The sequence below is a fragment of the Oratosquilla oratoria genome, chromosome 41 (assembly GCF_046742065.1).
Source record: "Oratosquilla oratoria isolate Oo_2021 chromosome 41, ASM4674206v1, whole genome shotgun sequence".
NCBI lineage: Eukaryota > Metazoa > Arthropoda > Malacostraca > Stomatopoda > Squillidae > Oratosquilla > Oratosquilla oratoria.
This window is the reverse complement of record NC_134817.1, coordinates 26,819,697-26,834,696: the sequence shown is the minus strand read 5'-3', so window position 1 is coordinate 26,834,696 and position 15,000 is coordinate 26,819,697. Positions and strand designations below refer to the sequence as shown.

The following is a 15,000-nucleotide window of genomic DNA, read 5'->3' as shown; positions in this document are numbered from 1 at the left end:
CCGCCGCCGCCACCTCGCCCGACACTGTTGGCCTGCACCACGCACGCCCATGCAAGCACCACCCACAAGATGGCCTTCGACACCATGTCACTGACGGGTACTCCTGCGCAGGTTCTGCGACGGGAGTCGTAGGTTGGCTCACTCCTGCTGGAGGATCTACGACATTCCTCGAGTTGCATATCGTATATAGGTTCTCGGTGGTCGCCCAGCCACGGTATGTTCACAACTGACTGCAGTATTAGCATGCGGAAGGGGCAAAGACGAACAGGAGGAGGAGGAGGAGCCTGGGAAGGGGTGGGGTTGGTGGGTTTAAGGGAAGAGCGGCCGGACGTGACGTTGTCCCTCCCGTTTAGCACATCCACACTTGCCGTGTCAAGTCATGGTCGCACCCAGAACAACCACTTGCCGCGCGCTAGGCGGTGTCGGCGCGACACTCGCCAGCCGTTTCGCCATCGCCGGGGCCCACCAGGTGGCCCTCAGGAGTGTTCGAAGTGCCCTTGGGTTCCCACGTCGTCGTCGTTGTGGTGATCGGACCACGGCCGCTAGAAGGAGAAGAGTACCGCACGGATCATCCAACTAAAGCACCGCAACTCAATTTCCGTTCAAGAAGAGAAATGAAATCGCTCACCATAGTTTTCTCCAGTTTCTGAGGGGTTTTCAGTGCCGCTTTTTTACGTCGTAGTGGCACTTGTCGTTGATCACTGACACTTTACACAACTTCTGGACTTATATAATTGTCACCAGGATTCGTTACTGTTGTCTCTGTTTCTTCCTTAGTACTCGGGTCGACTCGCCCAGACGCTCTTGGTCCCAGGGTCAGTGCTCAACCCCAGACAACTGTGCAGTCTTGTCCCAAGCCTAAGGGAACTCTGAAGACGAGGTTGAAGGAGGAAAAGGGCCCAAAAGGCACGAAGTCTTTGGCAGGCTGCGTTGGTTGACCCTGAAGCTAACCTCCAGAATCCGACTCTGCAAATACAATTATTGGGAGTGAGTGGGTAGCCAGAAAATGTTGATTACCAGTCAGCAAGACTAGTGATGCTCGAGCTGATAACAAAAGAGACATTGTGGGGTTCAGACGATATCATATTACCATCTGTGTGAGTCAACTATAATTGTTGTCAGCGGGAACAAATCACAAATCACATGTCTGAGTGTGTTCTTGTGAGGAACGACACAATTGGTATGGGATGAAGTGGCACAAATGGAGGAAGCCATATTGAAGCTTCCTCATGAAGCACTTCATGTTCTGAGGAGCAAAGTTATAGCAAAAAGGCTTTAGGTTAGGGTGATTGAGAAAAAAGTCACTAAAAAAATCACTAGTCGAAGTTTTCCATAAACTGACCAACTCTATCCTACGTCAGAAAATCAAAATATTGTCAAGACTAAATTTTTTTCAAAAGCGGTCGAGAAGTTTCCAATTTTATAGTTTAAGATTACGTGATGAGTACCATGTCCAAATAGCTGTCCATGGCATAAAGGTGAAACGAGAATGACATTCTGGAGGCAGTTCTCTGCCCGGGGTACAAGTCAGACTTCCAACGTTCAACTATGTGATCACTACATCTCCCACCGATCTCTGAACAAACGGATCCATCAATGTATTTGCACAAGAAAATAATGGATTTGCTCGTTCAGGGGATTTCTGGCAGAGGTTCCTTTAAACTGATCAGTCCGCCTGGCGTTAGCCAGAGGAAGGTATCTCAACGTCCTGATTGCAACATTTAACTCTCAGGGTGCTTATCCAAAAAGGAGGGAGGAAAATGCGGCTCAAGAAAGGTCGAGGAAAGCTGCGGAAAACAACTCCAGCCCAACAGAGGGCACGTCGGGCTGAAGGGAGGTTGGGGAGGGGAGGCGGCGGGGGGGGGGGGTGTAGGAAGGCGCAGAGTCATGCAATGCGCACGCATGCATGCGTGCGTGCGTGCCCATTGCATGGTCAACAAGTCGCCCTGTGTCCGTTCGTCCGGCCCTACGCCCCTTGGTCCCCAAGGTCTGCCGCCTGCAACCAGCCAGCAACTCGGCGCAAGAGACGGGTGCGGCCAAGTGCGGGTTCAGCACGCAGCGCCCCGCCGCAGCCGCAGCCGCCGTTGCCGTGGCCTGGACCCGCAGGAGGGGCGCATCGAGGGCAGCCCAGTCATGTATACATTCGTGTTTGTGTGTATCTTTGTTCGTGTGTATTGTGATGCTGCACATTCGGGAGTTGGGCGTGTGTGCAACGATATAGATCGGAGTGTGCTTGATTAGGTCTGAGTAGAAGCATGTGTCCTTGTCCTTATTACTCACCTTTTTCTAGAAGTGAGCGAGATATAAGATCCTACGTAATCATTTAGATATGTAGTGTATGTATATGTAATTTTTTTTAGTATATTCTAATGCAATTGCTTTGATGTTAGGGGAACATTTTGATTCCAGTATTACTTTTACATATGCGTCACTGCGTTTGCACACACACACACACACACACACACACACACACACACACACACACACACACACACACACACACACACACACACACACACACACACACATGTGGCACATATTTCTTTATACGTAGACACACACTACATTTGCTTGTGGATTACCTGCATGTCACAACTACACGACGCTGATATGTAGCCTACATGACTTATCCTAATGCATGACTTTTGGAGTGAGCATCAGTAATGGAGATTTAAGGTCTGGTGGCAAGCTGGATTACGGCGTACATCTCATTCTCAGTTCCCACTTTTTGTATGTTTAGTCTTTGCACTTTTTGTCATGATTTTAGGACATAAATCTTGGATGCATCCGTAGCATGTATCCAGTTTCTAAACCCATTTCCATCACTTATGAGCATGTATACAGTACACATACACACACACACAGGCACACACATGTATATATATATATTGTATATATATATATATATATATATTATATATATATATATATATTGTATATATATATATATTATATATATATATATGTATATATATATAATATATCATATATAATATATATATGATATATATATATATATACATGATATATATATATATATATATACATATATATATATATATATATACATGATATACATACGTATATGTATATATATATATATATATATATATATATATATATATATATTATATATATATTATATATATATATATATATATATATATATATATATATATATATATATATATATTGTGTGTGTGTGCGTGTGCGTGCATTCGTTTGTTCACCGGTCAAGTGGGGCGGTCCTCCTCCTCATTGTGCATGCATGGTCGCCTCAGCACTCCACTCCCCTTCACATTGTCATTAGGAGTCCACATCCTCCACCCTATTATCAGCACTCCTAATACTCCCCACTGCCGTTAGCACCCCGCGTCTGCACACTCGCATTAACATACTGTAGTACCTCATCCGATGTGTCGGTTGTCTATCCTCCCTCCTGTACGTGCAGCAACAGCGCCCTAAAACATAAATTTGTTTTCCTTCAAGTGAACACTCAGTGCCTGGTAGAGTAGAAAAAGGGTGGGAGAATACAGAAAATTCGAAGATATGATCATTTTCTTCTCATCAATTCGTTCATTCCTCCAAGCTGCAGTCGATCCTATCTCATCCAGTCGTCTTGAGAGAAAATTCTTTTTTTTTTATATATCTTCTCCCTTCTTATCTCATTACCTAAGTTAACGAATGGAATAGACTTAGTAAACATGTAGTGAGCGGTGAAACAATTGGTTGTTTTAAGAGAATATTAAATAACTATATGGATAGGGATGGCAGGTGGTAAGGGACATGGAACTACCTAGTGTAGGCCTTATGGTCTCTTGCAGTCTCCTCCATTTCTATCAATGTTTTGTCGCGACTGTCATCCGTCGTTTCTGGCTGTTGGGGGTCTCGATCAACCACAATTTCATTTAGCTTGGAGTCCAAGCCTCATCTGCATGACAAAATCGACAGCTATTTGCCACAGCAGAATTTATACATTACGTCACGCTAATGAAGATGTTCATATTTCTAGACTCTATGAAGTGATCACTTCCTATGCTTCACCCAGCCCCCTTCGTAAAACTGCTCCCCACGTCGTCTTCTTTCGCAAGGGAATCGATGCATCCCCCAGCCAAATAGAATCGTCTGATGTTAATCAGAAAAATATACAATCGATTGACAGCAGACACCATGTCCATTTAGGGTTGAGCAAAGCATAGACGGAGAGATTTCTCTTGGCGGAGGAAATCCGCGTGATGGAGTCTTCATCGCCGTCGCCGCCATTCAAGTACAAGTTGTGGTTAAACTGCTCCCCCACGCTGACGTACTCTCTGACGTTACCGTAGCGAACAGGTTAGACCTGTGGTTACCATGAACTTGGGGTCCCTGAACCCCCTAAGGGGGTACTTAAGGGTGGGAGGGTACTGACCTAAAACTAGTCGTAGTCACACCAGATGCAGGACGACTTTATTATTCAGAGTTGAAATGATTCCCATAAAACCGAGAAAGATCATTGCATGTGTAAGAGGTCTTGGAGGAAGGCGCCCGAAAAAATCAAATAACTCTTCAGATTCCAGACTTTTTTTTTCTTTCTTTTATGGAGAGTCACGGTACGCTGGTGACGTAATCGGAAGTGTGCTGGTCTTGTATTTGCTTAGTTAGAGGCTCGAATCCCGCACTTCTCTCCAGTTCCCAACAGTGACTGTTACCTGCCCCAACAGTCCAAGCGCATCATAGGGCAAAGGTGACGGCTTCGGCCGCAGCTACGCGCCTTATGACGTAGGCTCCTCACCTGCTTCTTCACGGTTGTTAAAGGATTTGAAAGTTGATATCTACCCCTAACTTCGTCTAGGACTTCATTAGCCTTCCTTGTCTCACACCTCAGCCTTCAGGTCTCCTATATATCATGCCCAAAGACCTCGGAAAACAAATCCCCTCCCCCCCAAGCAACCTTCTCCTCCTCTTTTTCCTCCTCCACTTCCTCCACTCCGTACCCTGCCCAAACAATTCCACCTTTTCCATCCACTTTGTTCTGAGTTCTCCACAACCTCATCCCGCCCACATGAAGGTTGGAGCAGACGCAGGCACCACGGCTGGAGAAGAGGGCGAAGACGACACCACATTTTCAGGGGCTCAGTCCAATCGGGTTGGCAGCAGCAGAGCCAGGAGTGGTTACAGTGGGTGAAGGAAGTGTGTATGTAAGTAAACACACACACACACATACACTGCCCAGTGCTGAAATTATTTCAGTATCGCTGCGCTTCGAGTCGTTACTCCAACTCTCGTGGGCGGGGAGTTGGGTGTGTGTGTGCGTGTAAGGTCATAGCATTACCCATAGATCGTTCATACGAGTTCTGAGCTCTCTTCCGGAAGGGAAACAGCTGTCGATCACGAGTCCAACACGTGATCGAAAGACCAAGGTGAATCACACACACACACACACACACACACACACACACACACACACACACACACACACACACACACACACACACACAAGAAGAGCACCATTTCATCCATGGTGAACATTATTAATTCAATTTAGTCTAATCCTAAATCTAACAAAAATTCATTGTTAATGTATCACTGTTAACTCAATAAACCTATTATTATAATCATTATGTTATTATTACAAACTCTCTCTCTGTCACACGCGCACACACACAAACAGATGCAGTGGATATATAGAGACGGACCCCACGATTTGTGTATTACAATTAGGTAAAGAAAGAGTCAGAGCGGCATGGATTGTATGCACAGGAAATCATGTGGGATTGAAGAATTGTATTGTTGAATTTTCCCTGTGGGGGAATTCAGTCAGGCGAAAAAGGATACGGAAATTAAAGACACTCAGAGTTTCGATAGTTGGTAGCAATAATGGCATTGTCATTCTTCATTATCATTATCAACTCTTCATTGCTTTCAAAATCAACCAAGAGTTCCGTTAATGTTTTTTTAGGTTATTCTTTATCAACCTAACACTGTCACTATTGATTAAATTTAGGCATTGTCAATATATATCTATTGTGAATGATGATGAAATGGATTATATATTGTTGATATACATTTAGTGTGCATAGGTTCTTTAAACAAAAGGAAGTTGGATTCACGTAACAATAGAATTGGCATGGAGGCGAGGCAGGGAGACCTGGAACGCTACTTAAGCTTCATTGAAGTTTCCAACGAGGAGAGGCAATCAAGCCGTGACCTCTTCACAAGAACACAAGAATATAAGAATGGAAGAGACTGCAAGAGACCGTAAGGCCTACAATAGACAGTGCCATGTCCCTTACCATCTGTCATCCCTACCCATAAAATTATATTATCTCCTCCTTAACCAATAGTTTTAGCTCTTACTACAGAATTTTGTATTACGAGCTGCATGTCAAGCTTCCCTTCATGAAGAGTATGGGAAAAAAGTTATAATGGATGACTGTAAAATTTACATGAAAGAAATATTTTCCGCTGATATTCATAGATACCTTCCCTTGGATGTTTCACAACATCGCCGGTTCTCTGTACCTAGTATTACAATAACGTTAGCCGCATGTGTTTTCATTGTCGTCTTTATGAGCCCCTGCGGAAAATGCTCGATTAATGTAGCAAGCACAGAAACTATTGGTTGCTGTAAGAGAAGGTTAGATAACTTTATAGATGGGGATGATAGCTGGTAATGGACATAAAACTGTCTAGTGTAGGCCTTATGGTGTCTTAAAACCTCCTTCATTCTTATGTTCTTATTATATTGCCTCTGGAACGAAGTTGGTTATCTGACAAGTTAACCACGCCAGAGTTGCCCCATGGTGGGGGAAGGGTGTAACGTGCATTCGCTCGACTTGGCTGATCTTGAAAGCGGTGTTGCTCTTTGCAGTCCCTTGGTCTGGAAGGAATTTGGGGGACGGGGGGGTGGGGTGGGGGGCTAGTCTGAGGGGTTGTAGGTCGTTTTACCCGCGGGGGGAGTGCATAATGCATCTTGACTCCAGGGTGGGCTTTGTGGAGTGTGGGTGGTCCGTGTCGTAATATGCTTGAAGGAGGGCTGAGCTACGGTCGCACGTGCAAGTGTATCTCCGATTTAACCCTTTTTGTTTCCGATATGCTTCGTCGGAGATGACGATGTGCAACTGTTTTCGATCTGACAATGTTGGGTTGGTAAGGCTTTTGTAACTATTTAACTGAGTACCTGTAGTTGTTGTTGCTTTAAAATGCTCGTTAGAAAAGTATTTTTGTGTTAAATGTATTTCATAATATATTCTAATATGCCTTTGGATAAGAATACCAATTTCTAAATTTTCAATCAACCTTCCCTTGAGGTATTTAACCTTCAAACAAATACTGCTCAACCATGAACAGACTGTGCTTCTTTCAAATTTATATATTTGTTACTTGAGATAACAGAGTGATATTTTCATATGCAAGCCGATACAACTGTTTACACTATAATTGAGTGAAAAATATTGCATTTGAAGGTCACATTTTTCCTAGAGGAAATGACTAAAGACACACGACTTGAAGGCTAAAATGCCTCGTTCTTTCAAATCAAACAAAATAACATTGACATAGAAATGATTAGTCGAGGAATAGACATAGGAAAATAATTTCTGCGAGATCTGATGTGTCTGCCATTGCTGTCATTTATTTACTCCAGATTTTGCCATTAGATGGGATGATGGCAGCGTTGATAGTTTGTTCGAGTTTAATGCTACACCGTGTGACCAGCAGGGTTGGCAGGCTGTTGTAATTATGATTACATCTGCATTGACATCGTTGATATACTTGTAGATGTTACCGTAACTTTATGTTTTGATTTGGTGCGAGTTGGATGCAAAAATGAAGTACCTCTTCAGCTTGCTCTATGTGGATTCCAAAACCCCATGGAAAAGAACATTCTTGAGTAAATATTAGAGGCATCAATTTCCTTAGCGCAACCATGTGGTTGAAGCTGTAGATGCTGCTGCATTGAAGCAGTCGAATTTAACAAATAGAAAAAACAACAACAACATTACGAAGCAACTGCTGCATAAAAAGTGATACCAAATACTCAACAACAAAGGTCATCCGTTCATAATAGTTCTCGTAATCCGGCTCGAGACTTCTCATGACTGCACCTAAGAGTCTTTCAATGAACGCTTGGCCTTGGCGCGAGCAATGTTGGCACAGCAGGACAACGCAAGAAGAAGGCGAGGAACCTACACCAGGAGGCGCGTAGCTGTCACCTTTGGCCTATGCGACTGGACTCTTGAGGCAGGAAGCATTCACTGCTGGAAATCGGGGAGATATGCGGGATTCGAACCCCTAGCTGAGGAAATGCAAGATCATCACGCTTCCAGTTGAGCCACCAACGAACTGGAAAATGGAAATCTACATTATACAACGCGCTGTTGAGTTGACTGGTTAGATTAGTGGTTGACTGATCGGTTGGCCATCCATGGCACTCCAACGGTTCGTCCACGTGACCTCTTATCAAGGAAAGGAAACGGTTTAACAAGTTTAAATCATGTTGGTCATGTTCTGTATGGTGTGTCCCATAAGACTCGGGCATTAGGCGTCCTCTTAGAAGGGAGGGCAAAAGTAAATTGGTGATGTAAGAGAATATTTTCAAAATCCCCCTTCAGGGACACAGTGCAATTTAGAATAAATTTATTTAGTGCTATTCCCAGAGAAGAAGATGTCTCGTGGATAATAGGGTGTATCATATGAGAGCTACTATAATTCATCCACTTTGATAATGTCAGAGAAGTCCAACCCTCTCTATCTTGGCCAGTGATTGGCTTGCATGTCTTCAAACAGATGGAGAGGTATTGTGGACAGATTAGGATCTGGATCTGCAGAGGATACTTTCGTATCGTCCAATCACCGAACAGGATATCCCATTGGTGGGCGGGGCCTCTTCGACATTATCAGAACAAAGAAAATGAAGCCACAAGGAAGACAGATAACTAGATCTAGTGTTACGTAATGAACGATCTGGAAGCGCCTTGGGATGATCTAGGACAGATGATCTAGTGTCCCCATGGACCTGTGTTCCAGGATTATTCAACTCCTTTGTCGTCGAAGGAAGGGAAAGGGGTAGGGATAGCCACAGTAATGAATTAAATAATCCTCTGGCCAAGAGGGTTTGAGCGTCGCTAGTTGCGACGAAGGTCGAGGTGACGGTAGTTCGAACCCTGCCACCGGCGAGTTAAACTAAGAGTATGATTAATTAAATTCCACACTATAAAATCCTCTGTAAGGAGCATCGTCCTAACCTCCTGATAGCGGGTGGGGGGGGGGGGTTCGCGACGCTAAACCGAATCATCGTTATCACATATAGATTAAAGTCTAACCCAGTACGGAAGGAGTTAAACGGAGTGCACCAGAGGAGAATAAGATCGTCTGACATCATTCATGATAACTGAAAAAGTGGTAACCGAGGTGAAAGGGTTGAACTGAAAAGGACGTGAGAAAACTAAACAACTAGTACAGTCCTTATGGTCTCTTGGAGTCTCTTCTATTCTTATGTGTCACTGTTGGGGATTACGTCGAGTTGGTTTAGGATACGGAGACTCTTTTAGTCTGTTGGCAGCTTCGACCGTAGGTAGACGCCTCATTTTATAAGAGAGATATTTGATTTTGATAAATGAAGAAAGCATCATGAGATATGTAGGAAGTGTTGTATCCTAATGTATGATGATCTTCAAGATGCTACGATTGGTGATCCTGCAAGACGGACGTAAGTGAGGATCCTCTCCATACCGCCCATCCTTAAGACCCATCAACCTCTTCATCTCCATCTGGAGATGCAGTCCCGAGAGGCCGACACTCGGTGTCCTGACTTGAACCAAGATCTCTCTCTCTCTACCAGGTTTTGTTGCATTTCTTTCATCTTTTCACTTATGGGAAACTGAAAATCGGCAGCTGCTGCTCTCCTACTGCAAGCCGATGATACTGAAAGCCACACGCTGATACGATAGAGGTAAGCCCAATGTTTCCTTCCAGAGAAGTTTATTGGAGGACCCGGGGACCGTTGCCTGCCGCTGTGGGCTGTTTTCATTGAAACTCGAGGCAGTTACTGTCGTTGTCATTGTTATTGTTAGTGCTGTTACTGTTATTGCTATTCTTGATATTGTTTTTATTACTACTATCGTTACCATTATCATTATTACTATTATTATTACTTTTATTATCATTATCATTATTATCATTATTATTATTACTTTTATTATTATTATTATTATTATCATTATTATTATTACTTTTACTATTATATTATTATTATTATTATTATTATTATTATTATTATTTTTGCTATTATTAATTAGCAGCACTGTATGGGGAAGAAACCTAGAACATAAGAGAGGAAGAGGGGAAGAATGAAATGCCTGAGAGGTATGGTAGGGGTTACTAAGCTGGATAGAGTGAGAAACGAGAAGGTGAGGAGGAGAGCGGGGGTGGAAAGGGAGTTGGGAGATAGGGTTGATCAAAGAGTATTAGGATGGTTTGGATACATGGAAAAAATGAGTGAAGAAAGATTAGTAAAAGAAGTGTAGAAGGCAGAGGTGGATGAGTGAACATGAGGGGGCGACCAAGGATGAGATGGATGGATGGGGGTAAAAGAGGGGGATATCTGTTGAGGAAGGGAGAAGACAGGAGATAGGGGTGAGTGGAGAATAATTGTGTATGGATGATGCAATGATGAATAGAAGGGAGGGGGGTTAGGGAGTATGTGTGAATGATATTCCGACCCACCCCGAAAGGATTTCTCCCCGTCTTCTCCTTTTCTACATGAGGGGACTGAGAGGGGGAGGGTTGCCGATTAGATGAAGCGGCTTGCTGTGGATGTGTTGTGTCTTGCTGCATTGCATCTGACCCAGGGCAGTGGGCGAGATACAGGGATGGCCCGTCATCCAGGAAGAGCCAAGAAAAGAGGGAGGAAAGAGTGGTGAATGGGAGTGGAGTATGTGGAGATGAAATGAGTGGGAGTGGATTTATACCTTCGACTTTGGCTAATTCCCATGTAAGGGGAAAAACCCTTGGTATACCAGTATGCATGTATGCATTATTATTATTATCATTATTATTATTATTATCGTTATCGTTAATGTCTCTTAAAATCATTATTATTACTACTATTACTATTAATGAATTTGTTATAAGGAAAAAGCAGCATGTGTACTACGAGAGCTAATGCAGACACATTATTTATGAGTTAAAGAATTTTTTTTTTGTAGATGACTGGAAGATAGGTGAGGAGCTTACACCAGGAGGCGCGTAGGTGCGTCACCCCTGCCCTATTATGCGCTTTAGGGAATGTTGGGGCACGTAATTTACAGTTTCTGCTGGGAATCGGAGAGGAGAGCGCCGCTGCGATAACAGTGGAGGGGGTATGTGTGCAGTAATGGCATATTCAATAATTACCAGAGTAAAAGAATATTCTAAAATCCACGATATTTGGAAACGGGGAATCACATGTTACTTGAGAGGCGATTTAATCCCACAAATTTTTGAGGTTGTGCCGCGACGATGTCCAACGTTGTTTGTGTAAGTTTACGACAAACTTATGTCTTTCTTAATGGAGGAACAAGACAAGAACGCTCTGTCTGTGCATCGCAGCTTCGATGTCTGGCTGCTGCTGCTGCTGCTGCTGGAGCTGCAGCTGCACACAGGGACAACGAGCAAATGAGTTTCTTTTTTTCTCTCTCTCTGAACCTCCAAGATTATGTCCGCGAAGACCTTGGGGCAAACACGGCGAGTATGTTATGTCGTCCCCGGCCCAAAGTCACACAGGCCAGCCAGTGATGCATGTTGCAGGCGAGGCTTAAAACGGGTAACACATGGATCGCAGTCCCAGTGTGGATGAAAGAGGTTGAAGGGAGATATTCGGTCAATAACAAGGCCGGATGAGGAATGATAAACGTATGAGTAGTTGAATAATAAAATATGACGACAAATGGATGAGTAAACTAATGTAGGAGTAGAGGAGCAGGGGGGCAGTCAGTTATAAGCGCGTATCTCATATGGAATTTGTGTATTGGCAATCTCTAAGAGGAACATGCTGAGGATGGGTACAGAAAAGGAATGTAGTACTTTGCTAAGGGAGTTAAAAAGAAAAAGAGCAAGAAAAAGAGGGAGTGTATTTACTTTTGTATTTACATAATTGTAGTATACAAAAAAGGAACAACGTTCGTGGGGGTCTTGTCTTTTACTCTCCATTTCTCATGCTCGATTACAAATTCTGTGTGTCTATGCGCGCGCGCACGTGTGTATTTACCTAGTATTATACGGGAAGTGGAACTATACTCGTGGTATGTGTGTGTGTGTGGTCTCCAGGAGCTTAAGAAAGAGCAATGCATAAGTAATGGGATTATAGATTACGAAAGCAGTGAAACCACCTCTCAGCATTCCGCGTGGTGTCGTGTATTTTGGTGTTATGCTTATCCATACATTCTACATGATACGATAATTTGTGACAGTAAGTCAAGGAAGGCCAGGTTTAATTTTTAGTTAGGTCAGGTTAGGTTAATACAATGGTTCTGAGGTCAGGAAAGAATCAAAAGTTAGGGAAGGAACCTTTTGCCTGCTGAAAAGTTAAAGGAGTTAAGGCACTCGACTCAAGCAGTTGAAATTGGTGGCAGCGGTGGGACGCCCCAAGGGTCCGCAAACTAAGATTTTTTTCTTTCTTTTTTTTTCTTTTTTGCGCTGCGCAAGACCAGCCACAATAGAGTCAAAATATTTCAGTACCGTACTGCGCTATAAAAGTTTTCTTATAAATACCAGGCAATTCAATTCGAATGCTTAGAGGTGCATCCTCGACAAATGAGGTCTCGATCTCTCGAAGACACGCCCCTGGATTTGGCCCATTATCTGAATAAAGCAGACTGACGTTTGCTACAATACAAGTGACACAATACCTCATGATATAATGAAAGTTGTAATAGGTTTAAGTTGGACAGATTTAGGTGAAGGGAATAGACAAGAACTGGTCTACCAACAGAGTGGTTAACGAATGAAATAGACTTAGTAACCATTTAGTGAGCAATGAAACAATTGGTTGCTTTAAAAGAAGACTAGATAATTCTATGAATAGAGATGAAATGTGGTAAGGAACATGGAACTGCTTTGTGTAGGCCTTGTGGTTTTTTGTATTTTTGTATTTTCCCTGTTCTTACGTTCTTATGTTCCTCCTCAGTATTGCACAAGCATAGCATAGGGGCTCCCCCTCTCCCGCCTCCTCCTCTTCAGGTCCGGCGTGCGAGGCCGGGCGACAAGCACATCACGGATGTTTGGTCTTCGTCACACCTCTTAGTCCGTCTGTAAAGTAACTTTTCCAAAGGCTTTCGTTCAGAGCCATTCGGTTCCTTAGGGCTATGTCCAAATATTTCTGACTTAAAAAAATAGAATTTTTGCCATACTGATTTTTTTCTTAGTAAAGTTCTTGCATGTGCTTGTGCACACGTGTGTGTGTGTGTGTGTGTGTGTGTGTGTGTGTGCTTGCATTTGTGGTTACAGAAATGACGCGTTTGTGTACTGAGGTTGAAGCTCATATATGTATACACTTATGTGTACACTTGCGTGTACACATAGGTATACAGTTATGTTCATGCCTTATCACACCATTAACACCTCACCAGTCTGAAAAATAAAACTTTCACCAAAATGGCGGTTCGGCCAGGGGTCCTCCTCTTCCTCAACCTCCTCCTCCTCCTCCTCCTCCTCTCCTTCACTTTGAATTCTATCGTCACCTGAACTTTTCGTTTCGAGTCGCTATCAATCTCACCTGGGACGGAATATCCTGTTTCACTGCAAGTATCTTGTTTCAATTTCCCGTTTCATTCTCAGTTTCTTCATTTGCCACTGGTTCTTACGGAGGAAGAAGGGGAGGAGGAGATGGAGGAGGAGGAGGAGGAGGTCGAATTTAGATTCCTTACAAGACTCGCAGTAAAGGATTTAAATTGGATTAATTTGGATTTCAGAAGGGAATGGACAAGAACTAGTTTAGCAATAGAGTGGTTAACGAATGGAATAGACTTAGTAACCATGTAGTGAGCGCTGAAACTATCGGATGTGTATAAGAAAAGGTTAGATATATTTATGAATGGATGATGATACACGGTAACGGACATGGAAATGCCTTATGGTCTCTTGCAGTCTCCTCCATTTTTATGTTCTTTAGAGGGGGAGGAGGAAGAGGAGGAGGAGGAGGACTAGGAAAAGGAGGAGATGGGACTTGTACAACAAGTATTTTTTTTATCGTGCCTTCTGGTCCACCAGTGTCGCTCACAGCCGACTGAAGAAATCGGGAAACAATCGCAAAAGGGCATCGCATGTCGGGGCTCGGGAATGACAGGGTGGACAGATGTGATAACAGTGTATCTGTGTGTGTGTGTGTGTGTGTGTGTGTGTGTGTGTGTGTGTGTGTGTGTGTGTGTGTGTGTGTATCTATGTGTGTATGTATTTGTGCATGTGTGTGTGTGTGTGTGTGCATGTGTGTCTGTATATATCTATGTGTGTATGTATTTGTGCATGTGTGTATATTATCATTTTTGTGTTGTTATACATATGTATTATGGATATATGTGTGTACACATGTACGTACATCTATGTAGTGCGTATATGTATTTGCAATTGTATGTATGTTCTCACTGTATACGCATGCATATATGCATTTTATATACATATGCACATGTTTGTATAAACATATGCACATAGACATGTGCATGTACATGCGTATGTATACGTATATATATTTATATATATATATATAAATATATTTATATATGTATGTGTTTGTGTGTATGTTTAGGTATATATATAGATGTATATATGTGTGTGTGCGTATATACTCGTACACTATGTACATGTGTGCGTGTAGGTGCGTGTGATTGGGTTTGAATATGCATTATGTGTACTGGTTGTGTGATCCTGTATTTCATTATATGTGTTCTATATATATCTATATTTGTGTGTGTGTGTTTGTGTGTGCACATATGTATCGAGGCATACATTCAGAAATTGATACGTGGTCAAGCTAAGGACTCGAACCCC

At 43.0% G+C, this 15,000-nt stretch overlaps 1 protein-coding gene across 4 annotated transcripts in view; it reads right to left on the bottom strand.

The window, feature by feature from the left end:
- LOC143021067 (secreted frizzled-related protein 3-like) overlaps nt 1–15,000 on the bottom strand; it is a 52,328-nt gene that overhangs the window by 22,407 nt on the left and 14,921 nt on the right. For all 4 annotated transcript variants that reach the window (XM_076178287.1, XM_076178288.1, XM_076178285.1 and 1 more), the window contains exon 2: nt 1–966. This exon is cut by the window's left edge and continues 193 nt beyond it. In XM_076178287.1, the coding sequence (XP_076034402.1) occupies nt 1–245 (245 nt within the window). In that variant the 5' untranslated portion in view covers nt 246–966. The remainder of the gene's footprint in view (nt 967–15,000) is intronic.